Here is a 27,887-nt window from a genome sequence, read left to right as displayed (position 1 = left end):
GTCTGTTTTTAAATAATGGACAATACAAGTCAAATGAAACTTGTCATTTGTTTAATAATTTATTTTTGCTGGATCTTGGGTCGACACAGTTGATTAAAACAATCAAACTGTATTGCATTATAGTTCATTTTTAATGTATTAGAATTGCCACTGCTGAGCAGTGATTTAAAAGTTGATATTGAATTTGCAAGTTTGATTTCTTCGATACGGATTTTATTTTGAAGGTTGGGACCGGAAATGCTTTTTGTTTTATTCTATCTGACTTGACAGCGATGTAAGACACCGACAAACAGACATGGTCAGTCCCAGAACAGACTGAGAACTGACAGAACAGAACAGAAATTAACAGAACAGACGGGAACAGACAACAGAAAGAACAGAACAGAAAGAAAGGAACAGACAGAAAGGAACAGACAACAGAAAGAACAGCACCGACAGAACAGAAGGAACAGAAAAGAAAAGAAGAGAGCAGAACAGAACCGACAGAGCTGGACTGACATGCTGCTGCTCGTCCTGCTCGGCTTCCTCTCCTGTTACCTGCTCTGTCTGCACTATGGCAGGAAAAGGTAAGTTTATCTAACTTTACACAAGTTTCATTTCAGTTTGGTCACACACACACACACACGCACGCACGCACGTACGCCTGCGCGCGGCTCCGACAACCCGAACATTGCGCGGATCAATCCGGAACCCGCGGGTCCCGCAGGTTTATCCGCGGGGGGGGGGCGGGTTACTGAAGATAATACTGAGAACGGGTCGGGCGGGGGCGGGTCAGATGAGCTACAAATGGGCTATCCCTTTTTCTGAGTTTCACATCGCTGTGTTGCCGTCTTATTAGATGCTTTGATAAATTGGATGTTGTGTTTTTCTCTGTGGAAAGTGTTTTGCTGCCACACAAAGTTTACAACGGACCAGAATGTTCTTTGCATCCTTGACTGAGACAGATTCAAAGTAATGGGAAAACTTACAGCTGAAAGTCTGCGTCTCTCCCTCAACCTCCATCTTTTGTTTTGCTTTTTCCTACTTTTTCAGGTCAGTCAGTCAGTCAGGTAACACTTAGTGAGATGTCCTCTAGAGGGCGCCTCTGACTAACAGATGGCCTCCTGGTCTCCTATGGGCTAAACGCCACATTCAGTCTCATACTGATAACGCCATATTGAATCTCACACAGAGCCACACTCTTCACCGTCAATTTACAGACATCCACATCTTCTGCTGTCCTGCGAACCCTAACGGAGGGTCCCGTCATCACCTGGTCTGTGATGTTGGTGGAAACGTCATTTAACAGACAAACGTGTCGCGCTGGCCGAGCATCGCTCCCTCATCAGCATCTGGCTTCCGGGGCTTTAGTCAGTTTGTTGACTAGCCTCGAGTCTCTTGACAGAGGAAACAAATCCAAGTCTAGATCAGGGGGTCATTGGGCCGGAACGCACCGGTACGCCGCTCCGGGAGTGAATTTGACGACATAACGCGTGTTCCCATTCTGAAAAAATCAATACAGAGCAGTACCGGTGGTTGCACCTGTTTTAGGAGCTTAAACTACTGGTTGGTTCGTTTTATGACCAAAGTTTTCTGGCTGGGTGGTGTTTGGACTTTTGGACCAATCACAGTGCTTAAAAATGGAAAACTCCACTCAACCGGGATGCCGGGTCACATTAAACAAACGCACAATCAAATGACAGACAGACAGTTTACTCTGAGCCGGAGCTGGCAGGTTGTTGTGAAAATGTAGAGAAAGAAGAAACTAGACATTCTTTCCTATTTTCAACCCAGTGTGATAAACGATGTGTTGAAGTGAATTCAACTTGTTTCTATGCAGCAGCTCCGTTATGAGCGAAGCTGCTGCTGTTTCCGCCTCTCCATGATGACGCTCCACTTAGTTGCAGCGTGTTTTCAGTTTTATGGGAGATATGCAGCTGCCCATAGACCATAACAAGAAGACTCCTGCATGCATTGCATCATTGGTGCATTACACAGACTGAGCAACACACATTTTCTCAATATTGTCAGTGTGTTTGGTTCAGAGCCTCATGGGCCTGACTGGATAAATAAATTAAATCATTGAAAAAAAAAAAAAATCTGCCAAGCATAAATGAATGGCAAAATTGTAAAATGTCTGTTTCTACCTGAGAGGTTGCTCTTTTGTATAATATATTAAGTCTTGTTTTTATGTTTTCCCCGTGGTTAATTCTTATGTGTGTATAGATATGCTATATGATTGCACTTAGATGGTGAACTTTGCCACACCATGTGACTTACCCCAGGTGGTCTGATCTGACTAATTGTTTGGTCTATTTAAGGTGGCGACTGTATACCTTTTTTCAAGTCTGAAGAAGAGCAGCGCTCCAAACGTCAGACAGACAGTTTGACTTTGTGGTGCAAATAAAGCAACAAAAGGGAGCAGCAGTGTGCGGACTGTAGTTGTTTGATATTCCCCATGGTTTAACCATGTTTTCCTGTTTATAATTTCATAGTTATCAAACATAATTGTTTTCAAATATAATGTGGCAAATCCACATCTATTTTATTTACATTATTTCTTAGAATTAAATATAAGACTACACTAATTTGGATTGTAGCCAGTTAATTTAGAGCTAATTTGTTACATTTGCGGTAAGTTGTCTCCTCCTCCATCAGCACTTTAACTGCCTCATTTCTGAGGGACCCTCGCTTCATTTGGCTCACTTGGTAACGGGACGCCCTCCATCATGGCACGGCTCACGGGAACGCGCAAATTTGACGGTTAGTGTCTAGGCCGAGTGTTAAGGGGCCGCACTGGGACGAGTGTGTCTGCGGTCCCGTGCGTCAGACAAACACTGATTGGCTGAGCAGGGAAGGATCTGCGGCAGCTTGACGTCAGCGCAGCGCGCGCGACAAAATTCTGCTTCAACGCATCCGATAACAGGCTGCTGTCACTCTGAGCTGCTTCCATTTCTCAACAGGAAACACGACGATGCAACAAGTGACATCACAAGATCGTCCAGAGCGCGCGTCTCTTTGTTTACATTTTATTTTCGGCTTTTCCTCTATATTTAGGTTTGGTAAATGCCACACTGCCCTCTAGTGCACATGTAAGCGTTACATGCAAGTATGTTGGCAGACAGCTTTGAGCACGGCCGTGCACGAGGCCTGCGCACGAGGCCCGCGCACGAGGCCTGCGCATGAGGCCTCAGGTGGCGATCAGTGGCAAGAGGTTACAGTTTACCCTCCTTTGTATTTACAACTACATCACCGTATATGTATTGATTTTTTTTTTAAATTTTGGGTAATTGATTTTTGTTTATATTGGTGGTTGTTTGCTTTATAATGATATATCAACGTTTACTCCCCTTTTTATTCACAACTGTATAAGTTTGTAAGAGCAACATCAGCTTCACTACGGCTCATCTGACTGTAGCTATTTACATATTAAAACTTTGTAAAGAAAACTGTTTACAATCTCCAGGTAACTACTCACCGTTTCCTGAAACATGGGTCTCTATTGTTAGGAGAGGCGTGGTTTATCACAGAGATCAGGCATGTAGTGAAGGAACTTGACCTACATATGTGGTCATATGTAGGTCATATGTAGGTCATATGTAGGTCACAACTGTGTATAAGACACATGGATGTGTTTGAAAATTCCTAAGAGAATAAAGAAATGCAGGTTTGTTTAGGTTGTTGGAGGACTTCAACAATAGTAACTTAACTCCCTGGTTGACAAAATCAGAACACTTACAAACTAGATCCTCTAGAGTTTAGAGATGCTGAATTATGAATTTCAGGCATTTTCCCCCCAAAATGAATAGACAGCATTTTGGAAATAAACTCCTCAGTTGTTTTACTCCCCATTAGCATGCATCGTGTGCAGCGGCCCCTTTAATTACAACCAGGTTGAGGAATGACCAGCAGCCAAATGATTTTGGGTAAGTCTTTCTACTCTAGCAGCCACTTTGGCAGGTAACCAGCCATCATTTGGAGTCCTATTCTATTCTTAACATCCAGTTGGCTGGTGAAATAGTGAAAGCAGCGGGTAACTTTTCAGTCTATCTGCTACTGTGGCCAGTGGATGAAAAAGTTGGTTTCCTGCCCTAATTATGTTATACAATCCCTGTTTCCTCCATAGGTCAGATGGACTGAATAGGTGTCGTTTGCTGTGTGAGTTCAGCAGTTTTGTGTTTTCTGTGTGAGAAGTAGGTCAGCTCTCTCCGCACAGAGGAACATCCTCCTGCTCAGGGGAAACGGCTTGATTAGCTCCCACAGGAACGCCGGTTGGCTGATGCACTGTGATCCGGCTGCAGGCTGCAGACTCCCTGCAGCATGCAGCCGGATCAGGCTGCAGACTCCCTGCAGCATGCCGACACATCAGGCTGCAGGTTTTCACTCCAGCCAAACACCACAGCAGCTCACGTCGCCGAGCAGTTCCTCCTCTCTGGGTGAAAGTGTGTTAATCAGTGAAATCGGCTGCTGTATTGATTGGCTGGAATGGAAGCCTAAACACTCTTTGCTCATGATGGAACATGATTGAGAACCTCTGCACTGGAGAATTATTATCATTAATCAAAACAAATTACAAACTACTGCAATTTCCAAATTGCATGAGGCTGCAATTGTTTTGTCTAGGCTCCAAAAGCCTAGCCAGGGACAGGGGTTGCAAATTAGCCGTGGCTAAAAACCATTATGCATGGCATCTATTTTGTGTTTTATATATGAAACAATGTTTAATGCATTTGTCCCTGTTAAATACACAAGTAAATAAATAAATATCAGAGTGGAAATTGATCCTGAACATGGTATTCTGGTGCTGAGCCCAATTCCAGTACCTACGGAGAAGTGTCACCAGTTACCAGTCTCACTTATACTGATCTCTCTCCTGCTGAAGGTCACATGTCCCACAGTGACAAGTGAAGAGGCAGGTAGCAAGTTTACTAGTTAATTTTATGTTTTAATTTCGGACTGTAGCTCACGATCTGACTTCAGGTCGCTTACTTCTTCGGGTGTTTTGAGGCTAAGGAGGAACCAAATGGTTGCATTAGCGCCCTCTGTGGCAACTGTCGATATAACACCATGACTCAACTTTCTGACTCAGAAATAATAAGAACCGTCATTCAGATCTTAGCAATGTGTGTGTGGCCGAATGGGCCAGGCCAGCAGCCGGTGGCCGTCCTGGAACAAGCAGCTTCCAGATAGCCACTAGTCCGCTAGTCTCTACGTGCTAGGAGCTCTGAGTTGTTAATGAGAATATCTATGATGTAATATGGACGCTGAGCCGCGTCCGTCTAGGGTTAGAAACTGTTCCTGAGTCAGTTGAGCTGTTACCAGACCGACCAAACGGTCCATGGTTCTGGTGGGTTTGGTCGCCGACAGCCAGTGGGGTCCAGTCCTGTCGTGGCAGAGTCTGGGGTTTGGACGGCACAGGACAGGACTCTACCGCAGGAACATTGGTTTCTGATGATACTGATGAAGCCTTTGTATGTTTGGGAGTATTTGTCTGTTTTCACCACCTGTTGCAAGGCTTTGTGGTCTGAGGCCGTGCATGCTCTCTGTCTGTAGAGCTGATGGTTTTGGAGGACAGCTTGACTTTTCTCAGACTCCTCAGGTAGTCGAGGCGCGGGTGTGCTTTCTTAAGTTTTTAACTAGAGAAGAGGAGTTAATGGTGATGTGGTCTGCAAGAAACTGGGGATTGGAAGTGTGTTGAAACTCCCGTGGGCGGGGAGTTTTTGGTACGGGAAAGTGAGTATTGAAAGCCAGAAATCTCAGCAGCTGCCAAGTAATCGTTGAGTCTTTGGTATTGATTAACATTCCTGTCAACCCCTGCAGATATATTATGTTCATTTGGTAATATGGAGCAGTAAAAACCTGACTGGCTGCCCCTTTAATGATGGTGCTGGACTCAACATGGCAACACAGTGATGGATGAACAGCAGAGGTGGAAAGTAACAAAGTATATTTACGCAAGAATTGTACTGAAGTACAATTATGAGGTACTTTTTCCTCCACTACATTTTCTGATGGCTGGAGTTACTAGTTACTTTGCAGAATAAGGTTTTACACACAAAACATACGATAAGCTCATAAAATACAGTTTAAACTTAAGAGTTTAAACAGTATATGGAGCAATTCGACCAACAACATTAAAATACTTCTTACAGGTTAATGCTTCACTACTTTAACACTCTGAAAGAATGACGACTTTTACTTTTCATATTTCAGTTCATTTTACTGCTAATACTTCTAGACTTTTACTTAAACTTTGAATGTAGGACTTACTGGAGTATTTTTTCCATTATTGTGTTCCTACTTTACTGAAGGATTTGAGGACTTTTTCCACTACTGATGAACAGAGAGTACAGCAGTGGGCCATAATCACCGACAACAGTGGAAGTGACTAATTACATTTACTTAAAATAATCTAGTTTGAACTCTGACCTCTCTCCTTTTAGAATCACATGGAAAAGATCACAGCTAACAACGTTCTCTGTTCTAAAGAGGAACTCAGGAACTTTTACTCTGACGACATTTTAAATGAGATTGAGACTTTTTATGTTTACTTCAGTAGATTTTTATACCAGTACTTTGATTGACTTTATTGGGTATAAAAGTACAGGTGATAGTACATCCCAGAGGATAACACGTAAAAGCATACTTAAACACTTATTTCCAACGTGGTCCTCAATGGAAAACAAAAAGAAGAAAAAAATGAAAACAGTACACAGAACATGCATTATTACAATAACAATACAGTTAGGTATTTAGTACAAATTTATTTCACACTACACCTAAACTGAACTACAAACCGTGGGTGTATATGAAGAGTCTGTGGGAGTGTGTGAGTAAGTGTGTGTATTGTGTGTGTAGGCATGCACAAGTTTGTGTGTGAAAAGTGTAAATTACGCAATAGTTCTTAGTAATGCAAGTGGAAGGGTGTGTGTGTGTGTGTGTGTGTGTGTGTGCATGCATGTGCACCTGATCCTAGTCTAAAGCCTTACAAGGCAAACAGATTTTTCCAGAGGTGGGCTCTGACCTTTTACTTCTACTTAAGTAAATATCAGCAAAGTAACATTACGGACAGTCACTGATCCTGACAGGCTTGTTGGTCAGAAAGTCTAAGATCCAGTTCAAAGTTGAGTTGAGTCCTATAGTGTGCCGAGTTTATAGACCAGTTTCTGTTGTATGAAGGTGTTGAATGCTGAGTATGAGACATTCACACATACACCTTCTGTTTCCAAATGGGTCAAGGCCAGCTGGAGGCCTGGGATTAATGTCTGACATACTCAGATATTTCTCAGGAAGTTGGCTATTAGGTTACAACACTTCAGAGTCAGAGGTGAAGTCCAAAGTCCACATGATTTATCAACCCTGGTAGAGGGACTTGCTTTATCTCCTGAACCAAAACATTTTGAAAATAAGGTGAACAACCTTTTTAAATGGGAACAAGTCCCTGTGAGTCTAACAGTGGGATCAATAAACAAGTCTGTAACAACGATTGCTGATTTATAATGGTTTATTATATCTGCAGGGAGTATAGCAGAGAGTCCAGGTAGAGTGTGTATGCTCCTCGCCCCGCCTTAAAGAAAATAGCACACTTAAACCCACGGTCATGCTGTCAGCCTGAGGAATGGCTTTTCTGTTTTTCCTGAAATCATTGTGTAAAACAGTGACAGATATTCAGTACTAAGTGTGTGGAACGATCGAGAGATATTATCTCTCATTATTCTTGGAACAGGGAGGAACAAGAACAGGGAGGATACACAGACAACAGATTGTACTGAGCTGGGAGACATAACAATTATTTTGCCAATGTTTGATTTAATTTGCAAGAGTAAAATAAGGGTAAATAGGTACATCCTGCACCTTCGGTATCAAACATTATCTTCCAATCCAAATATTTGTTGAAGGATGTGAACTCTTTAATAATAATAACCTTTATTTGTATAGCACCTTTCATACACAACATGCAGCTCAAAGTGCTTTACATTAATAAAAGGCAGATAAAAGACAGATACAAAGATAAAATTCATATAAAAGAACAAGCAAGATGCATTGCATTAAAAGAATCAAATCAAGTAAAATAGAGAGATAGAAGAACACAACAAATACTCCCACTTTTAGATGCACATTGTGAGTAAACCCATATGTTTTTCTTTAATTTCCTTTTCCCCTGTCCTTCCTGATTCTACTCTTGATCCGATATTTACGTCAGATCTCACTGCCTCAGGCAGACGAGGATCATAGATTCTCCTCTTGGTCAAAAACCTCCCCATCCACAGATGGATGAGGATCATACAGGGTAAAGCTCTGTCCCCCCACATATAGTGTTCACTCATGCAGTAAGCATTACCCGGACAAGACCAATGAAAATTTGTACTTGCCCGTGTCAGCTCTGTTGGGATCCTGAACAGAAACAGTTAAAATGAAGGCTACTTAAAAGCTAAGCTGAAAAGATAAGTTTTTAGCAGTCGTTTGAAAATGCTTACAGAGCCTCTCTAATATTCTCTGGCAGGGTGTTCCACAGTTTAGGAGCAGAGTTAAAAAAGGCTGCATCCTCAATCTTCTTTTGAGTGGGGTTTTGTACTTCTAACAAACCAGCAGCAGAAGACCTGAGGGTCTTGATGGAATGTAGAACAGCAGAGATTCTGTAATGTAGGCCGGTCCTAAGCCATTAAGAGCTTTGTATACAAGTAAAAGAACTTTAAAATCAATTCTAAAGGACACTGGGAGCCAGTGCAATGCAGCTAAAACCGGAGTGATATGCTGTCGCTTCCTTGTTTTTGTTAAAAGCCTAGCTGCAGAGTTTTGGATAAGCTGAAGCCTCTCAATAGACTTTTTTGGGAGGCCGGTAAAAAGGGCGTTGCAGTAGTCCAGTCTACTTGTAACAAACCCCTGAGTTAGCTTTCCAGCATCTTTCTGGGTTAGGAAGGGCCGCACCTTGGCAATATTTTTAAGATGAAAGAATGCTGTTCTGGTCACCTTGTTTATATGTGAATTAAAACTTAGATCAGAATCTAAGATAACACCCAGGCTTGTTACTTCTGATTTGATCAAGGGATTCAGGTTCCCAAGTCTTGTGGAGAGTTCTTCTCTTTTGGCTTTGGGGCCGACCAAAAGTATTTCTGTCTTATCTTCATTCAGTTTTAAGAAATGTGTGTTCATCCAATCATTGATAGCCAATAGACAAGTAGTGAGGGAGCTTAAGGCATCTGCATGATTTGGCTCTACAGAAATGTATAGTTGTATAGTTGTTCAGCATAGCTATGGAAATTGACATTATGTTCTCTGATAATATCACCTAATGGAAGCATGTACAGTGAGAAAAGCAGGGGACCAAGACAGCTTCCTTGTGCAACCTGATAGTTGTGATTTTGTTTTTAAAAAAGTTAGCAAATTCCTCACATTTTGCATCAGAGGCTTGGCTTAAAATGTCAGAGACAGGGGCAGGATTCAGCAGTTGGTCAGTGGTGGAAAACAGTATTCTAGGATCACTCCCGCTCGCTGTAATGATCTTTGAGAAATGGGCTTTTCTTGCAGCACGTACAGCATTGTTATATTTAGTTAAGGATTCTTTATAAATGCTATGATGGACCTCAAGTCCAGATTTTCTCCACTTCCTTTCTGCTGCTCTACATGTTCTCTTGAGCTCACGGACAGAGTTATTTATCCATGGTGATATTTTGCCACTTAACCTCTTTTTGACCTTGAGTGGGGCCACTTTGTTCAGTGTATTACTCAGATTGTTATTGAAAGCATCAACCATTTCATGTACTGAGCAGTTTAGATGGGATGAGTCAAGTTCTCTTACAAGCTCTGAGAACTCAAGTTCTGCTGTTGCATCTAGGAACCGCTTTTGAGCAACAATTTCTTTCATGTTCCTGGTTACAATCAAATGAGCATCAAAGAACACACAGTAGTGGTCGGAAACAGAGACATTAGACACTGATACATTGTCAATCGTTAACCCTTTCGTCACGACCAGGTCGAGTGTGTCACCATGTTGGTGTGTAGCCTCAGTGACGTGTTGAGTGAGTTCTAAACTGTCCAGTAGGTTGATGAATTCCATAGCCTTCGAATCAGACATATTATTTATGTGAATGTTTAGATCACCATTCAAAATTATTCTATCATATTTGGTGATAATAAGTGATGCCAATTCAGAGAATTCTGGGAGAAAAAATGGTAGTTGCCTAGGTGGCCGATAGACTGTTAAAATAAGTACTGGAGCTTCAGCCTTGAGGACAAAGGCCAGATATTCAAAAGACGAAAACTCTCCTAGGTCAACCTTTGTACAGTTAAACTGATCTGAGTAGATTGCGGCTATTCCCCCTCGTCTGCCCCGTCTGACTGACTGATAGAAGTTGTAATTTGGAGGACTTGCTTCAATAAGTGTAGCATTGCTATTTTCATCTAACCAAGTTTCCGTTAAAAACATGAAATCAAGTTTAAAATTAACAATAAGATCATTAATTAAAAATGATTTGTTTGTTAGTGACCTAACATTTAGTAAAGCTAATTTTGAAGTTTTGACAGGGCCTGAACCCGAGTGATGAGGGACACATATCCAATTGTCAAGTTGTTTCACACTTATCAAATTTGATAAGTTTGCAGCATGGAGAGGGTAGTGGTGTTTAAAGGAGTCTTGCGTTTAAAGGAGTCTTGCTTTGATTTGTCTGTTGGCGGAGCTTAATGTAACCCCGGAGAATAATAATAATAATAATAATAATAATGATAATACATTATATTTGTTGAGCGCTTTTCTAGATACTCAAAGACGCTTTACAGACAATAACAATGAATATTAGCTATTGGTTTTATTTTGGAGAGGAAAACACAGAAATCAGAGAGGTGGAAAGCGGGGGGAAGATGGCGTCTCGTCTCGGCTGCGTTCTGGAACGCACGCATTAATATGAAACGCCGCCCACTCTTCTTCCAAAATGTAAATGTTTCTAACCTGATATTATTGTTCTGATGCAACTTTGCAAACAGCGAATATCGGCTTCTCATTCACAGTGATGAATTAACTTTACCGACTGAATTTTCTCTGCCATTTGGAATTCAATGGGAGTGAATGAACCTGAGAGGGTTGGCAACACTGATTTAAGAGTATCATAAAATAGAGAAAATGTCACAATTAACATTAAAAGGATGGAAAATCTAAAAAAAATTGCAAAACCTTAAATCAGGCTAAATCATTGTCGTTTAAGGCGTGGTCACATCTGATTACATCCAACGAATTATCTTCGCTATGTTGCAAATGTAATCCACACTAAAAGAGTGCCGCTGTTTTCCCCACGGCGCTTCCCATACAGAGGCACAAAGTCAAAAGTTGATCAGTGTATAGAAATTGATCTAAATCAATCTCTGATGCGCCTGATGTGGCATCACGTCATGTCTGAAGCACAGACAGCAGACCAGCAGCAGTGAACTCAGTGACTCCAGCAGAGTCTCTGGTTTGAAAAGAAAAGTGAAACTTGACATTCCACAATTTGCTCCAAACTCACCTGGGATTTGTAGACTGTAACACGTCTTTTGCTGCCCTACAAACTTTAACGGTAGCTAACGTTATTATCTTTAAGTATTTAAGTAACGTTAGTGGAATTAGGTACCGTATTTCCTCTAATATTGGCCCGGGCCTTTATTTACCTCAACCTGGGTACCAGGCCTTTATTGGAAGCAGGCTTATATTAGAGACAGGCCTTTATTTCTAATTCCCTCTGTTTGATAAGTATATTTGCTCATATTTTAGTACGAAGCCTCCTTGTTTTCTGATCTGCTTCTGTTGCGGTACGTTAGGTAGCTGTTTTTTTGTTACTGTAATGCATTATGATAATTACGGTAATCGACGACGGCACGCTCCAGAGACTTCCGCCGGCCGAGCCGTCTTGTGGCACTTGTACGTTACTACAAACTACAGTTACAAACAGGCAGCAGGAGTTTACCGGTATCCACCGTTGTTTGCATGTAAGCTGAAGCTAATTGAAGCTAAAGTAGAATCTATACAATTATATCATATCGCCGTTTATTTCGATGCGCGAGCTCAGTCCACCTGACAGCCCTCTGTTCTGTCGGCGGCATGGAGGTTTCGGTGCGCCGAGGGCTTACTGCCGAGCTTCGACTTTCCCGGGGACACGGTTCCGGCCAGTGCCAATAGCTGGGCGCCGATTTGTTCCCGTGTTCCTGTGTTCCCGGGACCCCGCCTCCCGATGCCGATGCGTCACCGGGTGTCCCCGATAGGTACGGGCCGAGCGCGGTGGAGAGGACAGCGGCGGAGAGAGGAGACGGACACGGTGCAGCCATATACTAGGTTTTGACCTAGTCTTGTTTCCTTTGTTTTTTTCCCCGGCCTGTATTTGAGGCCGGCCTTTATTTGTTCGTGTCGACCACGGCCCCGGCCATTATCAGAGACCCGGCTTTTAATTGAGTGTTCCAGTTGAACACACGCGCCGTGGGCCTGTACAGGATCTGGGCTTGTTTTCTCTTATAAGGTTTAACAAGTAAATAATTAACTAAATTTAATCAATATGCCGTGACTAAAATCTGACTAAATATACAGGCTATTTTCAAAATACTAAGACATGAAATGAATAGGCAGAACTGTTTCCTTGGGTACGCTACAGTGCTAACCACCCACATTAAGCCTGAAGCCTGAAGCCAGCTCTACATGACAGAGCGTCTACGGTTTCCAGTAGCTGAAGGTCCATGTTCTCGCCTTCTTCCTACCTATCCATTATTTAATGAGTTTGTTTAATTTATGGGCGGCAGGGCGGCTCAGTGACGCGGTGTGAAGCAGGTGAAGTGGAGATGGAGTGGATGATCTGGGTCAGGGACTGTGATGGGGTTTGGTGATGAGGTCAGGTAGGCGAGGAGGAGGGAGGCCGATTCTTATTTTTATGCTTTGTGGTTGATTTTAAAGCTGCAATGGTAAACTTTGCACATTGGTGGCTCCAAATGTCAACAAGAGGTAACTGTTTGAAAAAAAATTGAACTTCAATACCCAGAAATCCTGTGTGGTGAGGTCGGTAAAGCGGTCTGTGCTGCTTTACACAAAAAGGAAACCAAAGGAACCAGAGAGGAAAAGATCTAACGCTGCTGAGTCCTGCTTTCTCTCTGCTGCTGTTTAGGAGACACTTTTGGATTTCACTCAAAAAAGTCACATGTGAATTCAAAGCACATGAGCTTTTTGGACACATGTTGGTTTTCATATGTGAACTATTTTTTTCACCTTGTATTATGACATCACATATGACAGTTTTTACTTCAAATGCAAAAATTTAAATTCATAGGTGAATTTTTTTTTTATCACTTTTTCACCTGCCATTACATACGACTGTGAAAACTTAATTTCACATGTAATGAGACAATTCACAAGTGAAAATGTCATTTTTGCATGAGACATGGGAATTTTCACATGTTCACATAAGAAAACCAACGTGTGTCCAAAAAGCACATGTGCTTTGAATTCACATGTGGGTTTTCACATGTGACTTTTTGTAACGGGACGCTCTGCTCCGCTGCACACACACTCTGTGGCTGGAGCTTTACATAAAAATATTGCCTAGTGCAGCTTTAATGAATCTGTTCTACTCTACTGCCTACTGTTCTACTGCCTACAAATCTAGTTATTATATAAAGGGACGCAGGGCTTTTTGTTTATTTTCCCATGGTCTCCTGCAGCTTTCGATCATAGTGAAACTGTAACGCTGGAAGTCAGTGGCATGTGAGGAATGCTGGACCCCCTGCCCTCTGTAGTCGTTGTATAACATCTGTCTTCACTCAGCTCACTCTGGAGTCTGCTCACTGCGTGGGTGGGGGCTTTACACCATGACTTTGTTGTTTGTTGCTTCTTGGCACCAAATGAACCGACTTCTCACATGCTGTGGATTTCGGGGGAAAAGCAAGAACAAAAAAGAAAAAGCACCCAGACAATAGAAGATGATGATAGAGAAATGGCAGGCATGGAAATAAAAGCTGAGGAGAAAAGGATGGAAAGGATTTATATCATTGTGATAATATCATGAAATTAAGATAAACAATCTCAATTGCTTCATGCTGTATTTCAGACCTGTATGACAAAATCACATAAACACATGAACTTTATTGATCTCTTAAATATAACATTAGGATGAGAAATTATCAGCAGCCACCACACAAATAGTTTTTGCTTTTTCTGTTTCCCTAGAAAGATTATGAATGACTGAGTATCCTTTTGTAATTTATAATCTTCATGATTCGATTTTTATCTGTAGCGCTTCTATGGAGATGATCACACTGTAGATGTCTCAATCTAATTATGTCTCTGTTACATATCCAAATTATTAAATGTTAAATGTGTAATATTTCTGCTTTCCTGAAGCATAATATGACTAGTAAATATCAGCAGAGGTTCCTGAATGGTAGTGAGGGAAACAAAGTGAGCAGCTGGCGCACGCTGCAGAGATTTCTGCATAAAAAACACAGGAGCAGCTGAGGCTGAAGGCCCTCCTGCCACACCAAAGTCCCTTCAAAAATCTGGCAATTTGATTTTGCCTTGCATATCGGCAAAAAACACACATTGGAAAATATCATTTGAGACTTTATTACTAATCGGTAGGGTGTTCTGGTAAATTCGGCGTGCATATAATCCTCCTAACAGCTTGAATTTTAACGGAGCGGCTCTTTACCTTCGATATGTTCTAAAAATCCACAGACAACAGAATTGTGGTGATGTCAGGATCCTGATCACAGCGAACAAAAAAAATGCTCTAAAACGTGATAGAAGATCCATTGTTGTTGATTGTGAAACAGTCCAACCTGCCCACCATGCTGATGATGGTCTCGCTCTTCGGAGGGCAGAATATTGTTGTCATGACAACGCTGAACGACAACACTGTTTCTTTATTGTTTCACCGCATTGAATTTCCCTGTGTGGGATAATAAAGTTTATCTAATCTAATCTAATAGAGGCCAACATTGGACCAGAGATTACACATAGACCCTTTAAATATTGAATATCTGCCTACGCACATTAATACAGTTCCACACATTTACACTGGGGGTCTTCTACTGTTGGCCACTGACAGTAGAAGCTGACTTTCCACTGTCTTCTACTGTTGGCCACTGACAGTAGAAGCTGACTTTACACTGTCTTCTACTGTTGGCCACTGACAGTAGAAGCTGACTTTCCACTGTCTTCTACTGTTGGCCACTGACAGTAGAAGCTGACGTTCCACTGCCTTCTACTGTTGGCCACTGAGCAGCTCCACTGGAGCAGCAGGGCTTAAGTGCCTTGTTCATAACTTTCTGTCAGAGGGCAAAGCCAAACCGGATAAGCAGCTGATTTATCTGTCACTACCTAAATGTTGTTGCTAAAACCAGTCTGCAAATGACTGGAAAAGACACTGCACAGAAATATACTGCCTCCTATAGGCTGCTCCAACACAGGTACAGGTACAATATATAGACACAGTTACTATGTAACTGACACAATATGTGGAGAGACAAATGCAAAATGTAAGACACTATATGTAAATCTATCAATATGTAGACAAACATACTATATATAATTAGACTAAACGCTGTTGGATTTAATCTGCATATATAATACATTACATCATGCAATGGCAAAAGATTTCCAATATTTTTAAAAACCTTGACGCAACTTGACATGTTGGTAAAATTTCATCTGGGTGTGGCGTTCTCCTTCATAACCCATAATTTGCCAACTTTCTGAGACTTGAACCCACAACCTCAAACCTTTCATGTAGCCGTCCCTCACTCTGAGCCACTCGGTCAGACTGCTGAAGAACAGTTTAGGGGCCTAACGTCAAAATGCGTAGACAGCTGGAAGACATTGCAGACTGGTTTTAGCAATAACATTTCTGCTCCATTAGGGAACCAACCAACACCAAGACAGGCAGGTAGTGACAGATAGCTGCTGAGCTGTTACTGAATTTGAGTGTGCTGTGTTTATCATCTTATTTCTACAAGTGTTCATGCTACTGACAGCAATTGCTGTGCAAACAGTTACATGTTTAAACTACGGATAAATCACAGCATGTTTGAGAAACAGCCACACTGCTTGTAGCTGACACTCATTGGCTTATAATTAACATTTCTGAACATGAAAAGACTTGACGTTTGAAGCAGCGTCCAGGTGCATCACACCCACATGTTTACCTCACTAAGCTACAGTTCACCGCCTGTTCATAAGTGCCCAGTGCCCCACCCAGAGCTGGTTGCTATGTAATAGTATGTGTATGAAATAGAAAACCAGGTTTAGAAATGAACAAGCAGGGCAAAAAGCCCTTGAAAGTTCATTAAAGGCCTCTTAAAAATGAACTGGAAAAAAAGAAGTAAAAACAAATCTTAGTGGTACAAATTGTGTGTTTATTTGCCAATATGAAATGCAAATACATTACAAAATAAAATTAAATAAAATTGCCCTCGAAAATGTCCAAAATGCCCTCTAACAGACCCCCCCCCCCCCCCCCAAAAAAAAAGTTTGTTAGAAATTTGTTACGCTGCATCTGCTTCTCTGTAGAGAATCAGACCACATGAAATTGGTTTCTTCAGTACCATTTCTCAAAAACCAGAACGAACACTTGGTTTCTCATTTTAAGAATCCAGATGTTTTTCAGTAATAATAATAATAGTAATGATAAACTTTATTTATAGAGCACTTCCAACACGCATATGTAAGGTATCTTCTTACCGTGAGATGGACTACTATGTGAGTGAATGTGTATCTATATTATATCTATATCTATTGCGGCCTTGCGTCAAGTTCAAATCAAAGTATCTTAACGTCGATTAAAGAAAATTATTCAAAACGCGTTCAAAATATCAAATCAACAATTTAGGAGCATGCGGGTGAAAATCTGTTTCTCTGCGGCGGCTTCTTCTTTGTTTGTCGCATATCTGGTTCAATTAAGCTATTGCCACATGTATGTTACGTCATGTGTAGGCTGGTATCGGTCCCAGGCAGTAAAACTACTTAGAAAATATTTACAATATGCTCATTAAATGAAATGACTCAACAGTAAGATTGCACTTTATTGATCCCCTGGGGGTAATTCAGGTGACACAGCAGCAATTGGCAGACAATGCCAAGGAAGTCAAGTATGTGTTAAGTACAGGAGGGTAATAAAAAAAAAAAAAAGGTAATAAAATAAAATGTAAATGTAATAAAAGGTAATGTACATAATATACAACAATAGAGACAGTGCAAATAAGAAATGCAAATAAGGGACTGTCTTCCCTTATTTGCATTTCTTTCTCAGTGATCAATGTAAACACACTCAGACTAAGTAAAAGCAAGTTCATAAAAGTATTATAAGAGTGATAATAAGAAGAGAGAGTAAGAAAGACATAAAGCAAGCGAATAAAAACAAGAGAATAAAATACAGGTTGAAAATAAAAGAGAACAATGGAAACAGAAAAACGTTATCAAATACAATTAAAAGCGAGAGAATAAAAGTGAGTCTTCAGACGTTTAAAAATATGAATGGAATCAGCTGATGTAAAACTTAAGGGGCGGCTATTCCACAGCTAAGGGGAATCAGCAGAGATTCAAGATTATTGCCATACCAACTTAGTTGTTGATTTGTCTCAGTATGCTCATAACAGAACAACATTAACAACAAGGACCTCAAGCATAATATAACATAAAAGACACATGATAAAATGCATAACAGAAACACATGACCCCCTCCCACACCAAGTGCATACATCCATGGATGTAAGACTTAAAAACCCCATTCACTAACCCTAACCCTAAGTACAAAAATAAAGTCAAAGTATCAGATCAGCAAAGTAAAAACATTAAAAAGGTAATAAAAAAAATAAGGTGCTGATGTATGGCTGGGGAGCCATTCAGTAGCTGGGTAAAGAAGGTACGAACGCCTTTTAGATGTAGCCTAGTCCGTGGAATCATCAGTTTGAGGACGCAAGAGATCTCTTGAGTCCTCATAACTCTGTGAGATCTCTTGAGGACGCAAGAGATCTCACAGAGTTATGAGGACTCAGAAATTCAGACACTGAAGAAGCTGCCTGATCTCCGCAGGCAGCTTGTTTCATAGTACTGGTGCCCTAACTGAGAAGGCCTTCGCTTTCACCCTGGATTTTGGAACGACTAACAATGTCCTGCTCAAGCATCTCAGGCTGTGATCAGCATGACTCTTGTAGGTGATAAGTAAAATCTTAAAATCAATTCTAAAATTTCCTGGCAGCCCGTGTAGAGAAGCTAAAATAGGGGTAATATGGTCATGGCTCTTAGATTTAGCTGAAAGCCCTGCAGCTGCATTCTGCGCTAACTACAGACGAAAAAGAGAATTTTTAGGATTTTTTTTTATATTACATTTGATGCCTACAATCAACACTGTATGTAAAAGTTTGTTCTGCTGGGGAAAGTCCATCAGTAGAACATGACAATCTCTTCTTTTGAACTTTCATCATGAAGACGGATCCCAGGTGTTGTTGCTTTTGAAACTGATTTCTCTTTCCCTCTTTTGCAGAAGAGATGGCGAGCCTCCACTAATAAAAGGCTGGATTCCTTTCCTTGGCAAGGCTTTGGAGTTTGGAAAAGATGCCCATAAATTTCTTGAAAAACACAGGAAGAAATATGGAGATATATTTACAGTACAGATAGCAGGTTGGTATTTAAAATGTGCAAAGCTGTGTATGTTGGTATGCTTAAGAAAATAGTTATTTACAGTCTTGCTTCTCTCAGGTCAGCTATAGCTGACACTTTCATCCAGAGCGACTTCTGGTGAATGCCACAGCAGAATAAAGCTTAAATTCCTAGCTCATCATTGCAAGCAACCGCTATAAAGTGCAAAGATCAGAGTCAACTAGAAGTTAGACTGATAATGGTGTTACTACTCTGATGTGCCCATTTAACTAAACATTTGTGATGTGTTTGTTCTCTCTTGTTTGTATTTTTATTTATGGTCTTTGTTGCTCTACCAGCAGCACCTTGGAGCACATCTTGGAGGTTGGCAGAGCACAAATAATGGCCAAATACATAACTACCAATAACGTTCTCAGTAAAAGTGAATAGTGTGATAAGGTGGACTTGTTTTTGCCGGCCCCATGGGACCGGCCTAGAAGAGTGAAAGTGACTGACTGACTGACTGACTGACTGACTGACTGACTGACTGACTGGCTGCCCATTGTTGAAAGTTGCGTGAGAAGTGGCGTCAAGACATACACAGTCATGGTGGTATACGTGATATCGCGTTATTTGCACTGTTAAGGCCCATTCACACCTAGAGCGACAGCTATAAAGATAACTACAAACTATAACGTGTTGCTCAAGCATTCACACTACAACGATATCGTCGAAAAAATGGAGCATGATTACTTTACTGACGTGCTTTTATTTTACTCGCTCTCGAAAGTAAATAACGACATACCCGAAGGATTTGGGTTCATGAATTGCAGCAAAAGTGAGAGGAGCTGGCAGAATCAATAATGCTCTTTTACGGCGCTTTCATGACATTATTGTGCTTTGTTTATATGAGAGCTAGTGGTAGTCACCAAGTGAAGCTGTTCATTTCTTTACCAGTAGGAGACTCTGAACACCACATCTACTGTGGATCAAAGAGGCTAGTCTCCAGAGAGTTTCCTGAGAACACCTGGAACTTCACCGTGGCTAAACATAGACCATAGACATTAAAAAGAAAAGGATAATAACGGAAAGGATAATAACGCATTTTCCCTCGGCAGATCATATTGGCCAAGACATGATGCTATTTTGTTAGTTAGCAAAATAACTAGCAAATAATCTAGTTAGCGAGTATATCAGAGTCAGTAAACGCCTTACCGCTAATCCTAAGAGCTCTTCCGTCATTTTTAGAGCCGATGGTCTTTGTCAAACAGCGCCGGGTTCCTCTGGACTTCTGTAATCAGTTCCTCAGCAAGCAATGCCATCACTGCAGTGAACTACCAAAATCTCCATCCCACCCCTTCCTTTGTAGAACTTTATTTTGATTGGTTGACAATGTTTTGTAATTTTCTCTACATCCCAAAAAAATCGCTCTGAGATGGAAGCAACAATATATTTGTCGTTTTGGATGTTTTTATAGTTATAGCTGTAGTGTGAACACAGACATTCTGTTTACTTAGAACGATTTAAATCTTGTTACAGTTATCTTTATAGTTATCGTTCTACATGTGAATGGGCCTTTAAAATTGTACAAAGTGCCACTTATATAGTATATTACTACAATGCAGAGGGCTACAATATACGTATTATACTAGGGTGCGAAAGCCAAGAGGAGGCGAGACATCAAGGGCCCGGCTTGCACTAGGTCAACCTAGTCTTGAGTTGTAGCTTGAGAAGAGTCAGCTCAGTTAACCTGAACAAACTGTTAGCTAGCTAATTAGCCAGCAGGCTCATTTAGGAAAGACACTTATATTAATGTTAGCGTGCTAAGGCTAGATACTACTACGTTAGTGTGCTAATCAGATGTGTTAACAACAAGCTGACCAGATACTATGGTTAGCTAGCTAACAAGCTGACATTATCTAAACACTAAATCAATCAGATGGATCAGTGATGAAATGATCAGTTGCCTGTCAAAAACAACAAACAGCGTTGTGGTGGCTCCCTTGGCTAAGGTGCATACCATGTAACTGCAATGTCCTGGGTTTGAATCCGGCCTGGGACCATTGTTGCATGTCATCCTTTTGAGACAACTGAGTCAAGTTAGAAATGCAATCAGCTGTTGTCAGCCATTGTTGCCAAGAGTTGAGACTTGAATATGGCTGCCAGAGGGTGTATGTCACCTGAAAGCCTTTCATAAAGCACTTGGTAAAAATCAAATCCTCCCTAGATGTTGTGTCACTGAGGTATCCTTGAATTTACTCAATCGTCTCCTCTCTCCCCCTCCAGGTAAATACATGACGTTCATCATGAACCCCTTACTGTATCCGTACATCATCAAGCACGGCAGGCAACTGGACTTCCATGAGTTCTCCAACCAGGTGGCCCCCGTGACGTTTGGCTACCCGCCCGTGCTGAACGCCAAGTTCCCCGGCATGCGCGAGCAGATACAGCGCTCCTTCCAATTCCTCCAGGGAGACAATCTCTCTGCCTTGACGGAGAGCATGATGGGTAATCTCATGCTGGTCTTCCGGCAAGACCACCTGGGCAAGAGGAGGGAGGAGGAATCGGAGGAGGGAGGTTGGAGGACTGACAGCATGTATGAGTTCTGCAACTCGGTGATGTTTGAGGCCACTTTCCTCACGATGTACGGCAGGCCGGCGTCCACCAGGCGGCACAGCGGGATGGGCGTGCTGAGAGAGGACTTTGTCAAGTTCGATACCATGTTCCCCCTGCTGATCGCTCGCATCCCCATCTGGCTGCTGGGGAGGACCAAGGCGATTCGGGAGAAGCTGATCAACTACTTCCTGCCACAGAAAATGTCATGCTGGTCCAACACTTCGCAGTTCATTAAAAAGCGATCAGAGTTGTTTGAGCAATACGACTCGCTGGGAGACATCGATAAAGCAGGTAGCATAAAAAAATTGTTTGTTCATGCAAAGTCCTCCTGGCATTGACGTTTGCTTTATTTTTATGCTTGCCAGAAGGTTTAGCATCTCCATGTGCTGATGTGGCTAAGAGCCTGTGGGATTTTCTTTAGGTCCTAGTTGAACTATTTTGTCTGAAATGCCTGTTGTAGGAACCTTTATAAACCAGCTGATGCTCCTGCTGATGCTAGGTTTCAAGTTTAATTTTTCCATTTCACATTTCTCTACAATTAAAATCGGTTGTGGTTTGGCTAGCTAATAGAAGATTCATTTCAATGTAAGGTAAGTCATGTCATTTTATAACATTAGGTTGATTAAAATTTTGTCATTCATTCATTATTTGTTGGGCTGACCAAAAACAGAAGACTAAACATTATAAATGGTGTGGTCTGCACTCAAAAGAAAAGTAAACAAACATTTACTAGAAACAAACGTGCATTCTACTTTTTGCATTTGGACCATTCTATCTATGTTGTATTAACTACGCAGCCCTAACGCATCATTCTAAACCAAACCTGATAAATCTTTCCCGTTTCCATTTTCCAGCTCATCACTTTGCCATACTGTGGGCCTCGGTGGGGAACACGGTCCCAGCCACATTCTGGGCCATGTACTACCTGGTGAGCCACCCAGAGGCGCTGGAGGCCGTCCGCCACGAGATCCACAGCGTCCTGAAGCTCTGCGGGGTCGAGGACATCGACAGAGACAGAGACATCATTTTCGGCAGAGATCGACTGGATCAGCTGCTCTATCTGGGTAGTTTTCCTGTCTGATGTTGTTCTGTTTGTTGTTAATTGATCCAGAGAAGGTTCACTGAGCTCCAGGCTCTTTTTCAGCTCCATCCTGATTCACATTCATGCAGTTCAACACATTCACACTTGGAGCTGACCAGTGCAACCGCAGTCTTGTGGAAGACAAGTCAGGAGAGAGAGTGTCAGTTTGACTTGTTTATTCAATCTGCAGGTTGGGAGCCAAGGAACCCAAAATCTGGATGATTACACAGAGTTTTATAGTGTTGAATATTCATGATTATGTTTATACAGTTAAATATAATAAGCTATCAAAGGGTATAGGGTCAGTTGAACAAGACAACCAATGACAAGTTCTAGCACTTTATGGAGACACGTAATAAGAGGTGACCACCTTCTTCCAGAAGACAACAAGTTATTATTTTGCCACGGCCGCTTGGTCAGTGTTGTCTGTGAGATTTGGGCATTTGCACATTCCAAGCTCACAGGTCTGTGAGAAACACACAAGATGTTACTTTAGATAATAATCAGATTCAGATTCAGTATTCTTGAGTTTTAGGCAGCTAAGGTGTAAACATGGGTCAAAGGTTACATATGAAGTGAGCATATAGGAATGTTGCTTAGTATAGGTACAGTACTTTTCCAATTCTCCTTGATACTGGTGGCCACCGAGCAGCTCCACTAGAGCAGTTGGAATTTAAGGGCCCTGATCAAGGGCTCACACACACACGCACGCATGCACGCACACACACACACACACACACACACACACACACACACACACACACTCACACACACTGAGAGATAACATGTCTAACTGTAGGGTAATGTTTTGTACGATTACAGATTGGGCTCTCTGCACTGACATTGATAAGGAAATGACAAAAATAAAGAACTAGCCTGACGAAGAGAGGGCACACGCACACACACACACACACACACACACACACACACACACACACACACACGCCCGCCAGCCACACCAGGGAGTGTGATCACACTAACTATACTAGTCGTCTCAGTTGCAGAGCTGCAGAGCTGCAGACTAGTCGTGTCACATCAGATCTCGCTGCCTGCAGCTGTGACGCAGCTCCGGTCTCATCAGTGCTGACAGCGGCCCAGGGTGCAGAGCGGCCTGTCGCAGCGCAGAGCGGAGGAACGCCCGGCTCGAGCTTTCTGTGTGGGCAGACGCACGCCAGCTCCGTGTGAACGCGGACATGCCGTCCATGTACCTTGGCATTCTCGTTCTTGCGCTTCCATTACGACCGTGCACCTGAATGCTCAGGCAGCTGTTGCTGCAGCTGATTGTGCGTTGGATTGTAAGTTAGGGTGTTAAGTCGACACTAAACGTACACACGACACTAAAACACTAAACAACTAAACGTGTCATTAGTTTGACACTAAAACTGCGCGTTTGTGTAGTTGCACCATGGAGACTTAAGCTACATCTTAAGTAGTAAAGCATCAAGGGAAAACTAACTAAAACCTGACTTAATATAAGCCAACTTACATGATGGCAAGAGAAGAGAATGTACCTGGCTAATTAATTACCAAACAACGACAAATCCTTATACTTTATCTAGTACAAAGTATAAGGATTCATTTGTGTTTTGTCTCCCAAAGCCACTACAACCACAGACATAAACCTATAAACTAGATGTAACTAATACAGACAACAATAGTGACATCAAGTGGTGAAACTGTTCATTTCAATAGGGTAAAAGCTGTGTAGTTAGGCCTATTGTAATTACCCTATCACTGAAAAAAAGTGTTTTATTTTATTTTTATTTAGATAAAATTAATTGTTTGGTTCTTCATCAGTTTGAGATCTATCAGATCGATCAAGTGACGCTCCATGCCACGACTCGAGGACTTAATGTTGTAAAGTTGTAACTTAGGGCTATATTGGAACTATCTCAGTTTGTGCAACCTTTACAATTTTATTATTATTATTATTATTCAAACTAGTTTAAGCTTTAGTTTAACTGCTACAACAGGCTACAGCACTTAAATGGCACTATAGGAAAATTCAGCTCTCCACATCTCACAACAAGAAAAAGAAATCCCATCGGAAAACCATGAACCAGGAGCATGGGACAGCGGCACTGCAAAAATCCATAAAACAGCAAGACTGGGTCTCAGGTTACCATTTTGTAAAATTGTGTTCATATTTCTAGAACTCTTCTAACGCTGGTTTCTTCTGGTTCCAAAATAAGTGATATCTACGCTTACAGAAAGCACAAAACTTAAGTCCATGGTTGACAAAATGATTCTTTGCACACTGGATCCTGTATATTTTACAGATATTCAGTGATGGCCTTCAGGTCATGTTGTTTTTCTTTTTGTTTTGTTTTTTTCATAACAGACGTAGTGTTTTAGAAAACATCTCTCCGAGTGCATCCTTTATTCCACTGTACATACTGCAGTCTTTCGGCCACTCCAGGCCGACGAGGCACCGCAGCGAAGCCCGAAACGCCCCGCGGTAACACCGGGTCTGATCTGCCTTCACAGAGAGCGCCATCAACGAGAGCCTCCGCCTCTCCTCCGCCTCCATGAACATCCGAGTGGCTCAGGAGGACTTCGGTCTGCGGCTGGAGGGCGAGCGGTCGGTGGCGGTCAGGAAAGGAGACATTATCGCTCTCTACCCGCAGAGCATGCACATGGACCCGGAGATCTACGAAGAGCCGGAGGTACGAGAGCCGACCTGACGCTCAGTGTGTGTGTGTGTGTGTGTGTGTGTGTGTGTGTGTGTGTGTGTGTGTGTGTGTGGGGTGGGGGGTGAAACAGCTGGAGGCTGCAGTTCTTCACACTATCTGCTGCTGACCTCAGCTGGCCTGTCCACCCACAACACCTCCTGGGGTGTGTGTGGGGATGTGTGTGTCTGTGTGTGTGTGTCCATGTATTCATGCTTGTGTGTGTGTGTATGTGTACGTGCATGCGTAGGAATATCCGCCCTCCTTCATTATTATGATTCTTGTCTGTTGTATTAAATGGAACACAAGACAACAGGAAACATGTCGTCCCCTACACAGCCAATCGGCAACAAATATGTCACCTAGTTTTGGCTTGTAGCGGTAGAGTCCCCCTATGGGCCGATCAGCGCAATTTTGAAAATGTTAAATTGCAGCAGTAAGAAGCGTCACTTCTCCAACTTATGTCAAATTTAGATCAGTGGTGTCTGAGATATCGCCCGTGACATATGGACGAATGAACGAACAAATGAACAAGGTTCGCCGTGCCTCTCAAGCTCCTTCGCTCCCACTCACTTCTAATTCAGTCGGTAAAGGTAATCCATCACTGTGAATGAGAAGCCATTGATCAAGCCGTCAAGTTGCATCAGAATGCTAATATCAGGCTATAAACTTTTACATTTTGAAACAAGTTCCATTCACTGCTGTGTCACGTTTGTGCGCCGCACTCGTGAACACAGCGAGAGACGAGACGAGAACAAAGCAATCTAAAGTTTCACCATGTGTCCGATTTCCACGTTTTTCTCTCCAAATTAAATCTTTCAGCCAATAGCGAACATTCTGTGCGGTTACGTTAGGCCCCGCCTCCTGTCAATCACATCCCAGTCATGCCAGCGTGCAAACCAAAGCAAGACGCTTCCTCCAGCTATTGTCTATAAAATAAAACTGAAATTAAAACTAGATTTTACACAGTTATCACTTTAATTTGCTGACTTTTTCCTTACTGGGAGTAACTCGTAATATTTAGACTGCTTTTGTTTCAAAATATTTACTTTGAAAAACAACTAAAACCAAGGAAGAATAGCAAATACCTCATAACATGATCAAAGCACTGTAAAACCACGATGTAAGGAATGCAGGAAATGAGCAAAGAGTCCAATCACACTGGAATTGTCCTTTAAGTCAGTGGTTTTCAAGCTGGGGGTTGGGACCCTCAGGAAAATAATTATGGGGGGTCGCAAGTTGATTTATGGGATGGGAAAAATATATTTCTACTATACAAATTTATTGTCATGTCTATTTTTTCAGATTTTCTCAAATTTTTGCTTTTTTCTTAAGTTTCTCAGCCTCCTCTTATAATTAATCAAATGAAACAAACCTGAAAAGGGAAAATAATTGTTTGGTTGAACTGTTCATCATTCTGCATATGCAGCCTGTGATGTGACAGGGGGTCGTAGCAGGCGTCGCTTCGTTTTAAAGGTTAAGATCCTGTGTCCATAGTATATGAATTTATTCAAACAACCGCTTCTCTGTCCCTTGGACACATAAAGAGGCAGTGGGAGGAAGAATTGGGAACTGGGATATCTGATGAAGGCTGGCAGTCAGCAATACAATTGGTGCACTCATCGTCGGTATGCATTTGTTGCTCCATAGGCTTCATCTATCCAGGAGTAAATTGGCCAGACTATTTCCAGGGTTGGACCCAACTTGCCCCAGGTGTAATCGACACCCAGGCACCCTCGCCACATGTTTTGGGCAAGCCCTAAGCTAAATAAATTCTGGATAGGTATATTTAATACTTTTTCATATATGTGTTGCACCGTCATCAACCCTGACCCCTTGACTGCTATATTTGGTGCAGTTCCGGAGGAGACACGTGCATCAGCAAGCCAAGCTGAGGCTATAGCCTTCTCCACATTACTGGCTAGATGACTGATCCTTCTTAGTTGAATAAAAGCCGTGCCACCATCCCACAGACGCTGGGTGGAGGAGGCAACGGCACATCTTAACCTCGAACATCTTAAATATACGATCCGAGGCTCCAATCGAAAGTTCATAAAGGTCTGGCAACCATTTTTATCCTATTTTGAGCTTGAGTTTCCCCCCTTTTTTTCTCCTGGGAAATGAGCACAGGTGTTTTTGTATGGATGGGTATAGGTACAAATGTGTGTGTGTGAATATATTGTAAATTGGCTAATGTTAATTGATGGTTACTGATTACTTTGTTACTAATTGTTGCATAACAGCTCTAAAACGTAAAGAAAATATCTGAATAAAGGTTAAGATCCACTGCTTTAAGTTATTCTCATTATTTGTGTTAATGAACCAGAACAAACTCTCATTAAAGCTGCACCCGTCTCTGTGCCGACAGACGTACTGCTACGACCGCTTTGTGCGGGACGGCCGGGAGAAGACGGACTTCTACAAGGACGGCCAGAAGCTGAAGTATTACCGCATGCCGTTCGGCTCGGGCTCCACCATGTGTCCCGGACGCTACTTCGCCGTCAACGAGATCAAGCAGTTCCTGTTCCTCCTGCTGCTCTACTTTGACCTTCAGCTGGAAGAAGGTCAAACCAAGGTCGCCCTGGACCCCGGCCGGGCCGGACTCGGCATCCTGCTGCCCGCCAACGACATTCGGTTCCGCTACCGGCTGCGCACCGCCTAACTGGAGCAGGTTCTACATGAATGAATGGATTTTGTGTATATGTGTGTGTGTGTGTTGTGCTGCGTAAGTGGCCTATCCCATATGAGATTATGTGACACCTTATACTGGACTGTAAATATTAAAGCTCTGTGTGACTCTGGTAGAGTCTTGGGTCGTGTCTCTTCCTCCATGATAAAACCCCCAAAATCAGTGATTCTGTGATCTGTTGCTCCGGTAGAGCAGACTGGAGAATTGTGTTTTTTTCTCTCTCCATTCACTGCCGTTGTATGAAGGAACAGTCTGAAAATCACTTCTAGCACA

General features: G+C 42.1%; 1 protein-coding gene across 1 annotated transcript; it reads left to right on the top strand.

Moving 5' to 3' along the window:
• Positions 1 to 363: 363 nt before the first annotated feature.
• On the top strand, positions 364 to 27,887 carry cyp7b1 (cytochrome P450, family 7, subfamily B, polypeptide 1). The gene is made up of 6 exons (XM_071911375.2): positions 364 to 566; positions 18,465 to 18,601; positions 20,846 to 21,466; positions 22,030 to 22,239; positions 24,744 to 24,922; positions 27,294 to 27,887. Exons 1-6 carry the CDS (start codon positions 499 to 501, stop codon positions 27,585 to 27,587), a joined length of 1,509 nt encoding a protein of 502 aa, XP_071767476.1. The 5' UTR covers positions 364 to 498; the 3' UTR covers positions 27,588 to 27,887.

The sequence above is a fragment of the Centroberyx gerrardi genome, chromosome 13 (assembly GCF_048128805.1).
Source record: "Centroberyx gerrardi isolate f3 chromosome 13, fCenGer3.hap1.cur.20231027, whole genome shotgun sequence".
Classification (NCBI taxonomy): domain Eukaryota; kingdom Metazoa; phylum Chordata; class Actinopteri; order Beryciformes; family Berycidae; genus Centroberyx; species Centroberyx gerrardi.
This window is presented reverse-complemented; position numbering and strand designations above follow the sequence as displayed.

What these genes read in the sequence shown, in the direction of transcription:
- cyp7b1 (XM_071911375.2), top strand. Translation starts at nt 499, where the DNA reads ATGCTGCTGCTCGTCCTGCTCGGCTTCCTCTCCTGTTACCTGCTCTGT. An exon ending in GGGAGACATCGATAAAGCAG is followed by an intron (nt 21,467 to 22,029) that starts GTAGCATAAAAA and finishes TCCATTTTCCAG; the next exon opens with CTCATCACTTTGCCATACTG. An exon ending in GGATCAGCTGCTCTATCTGG is followed by an intron (nt 22,240 to 24,743) that starts GTAGTTTTCCTG and finishes CTGCCTTCACAG; the next exon opens with AGAGCGCCATCAACGAGAGC.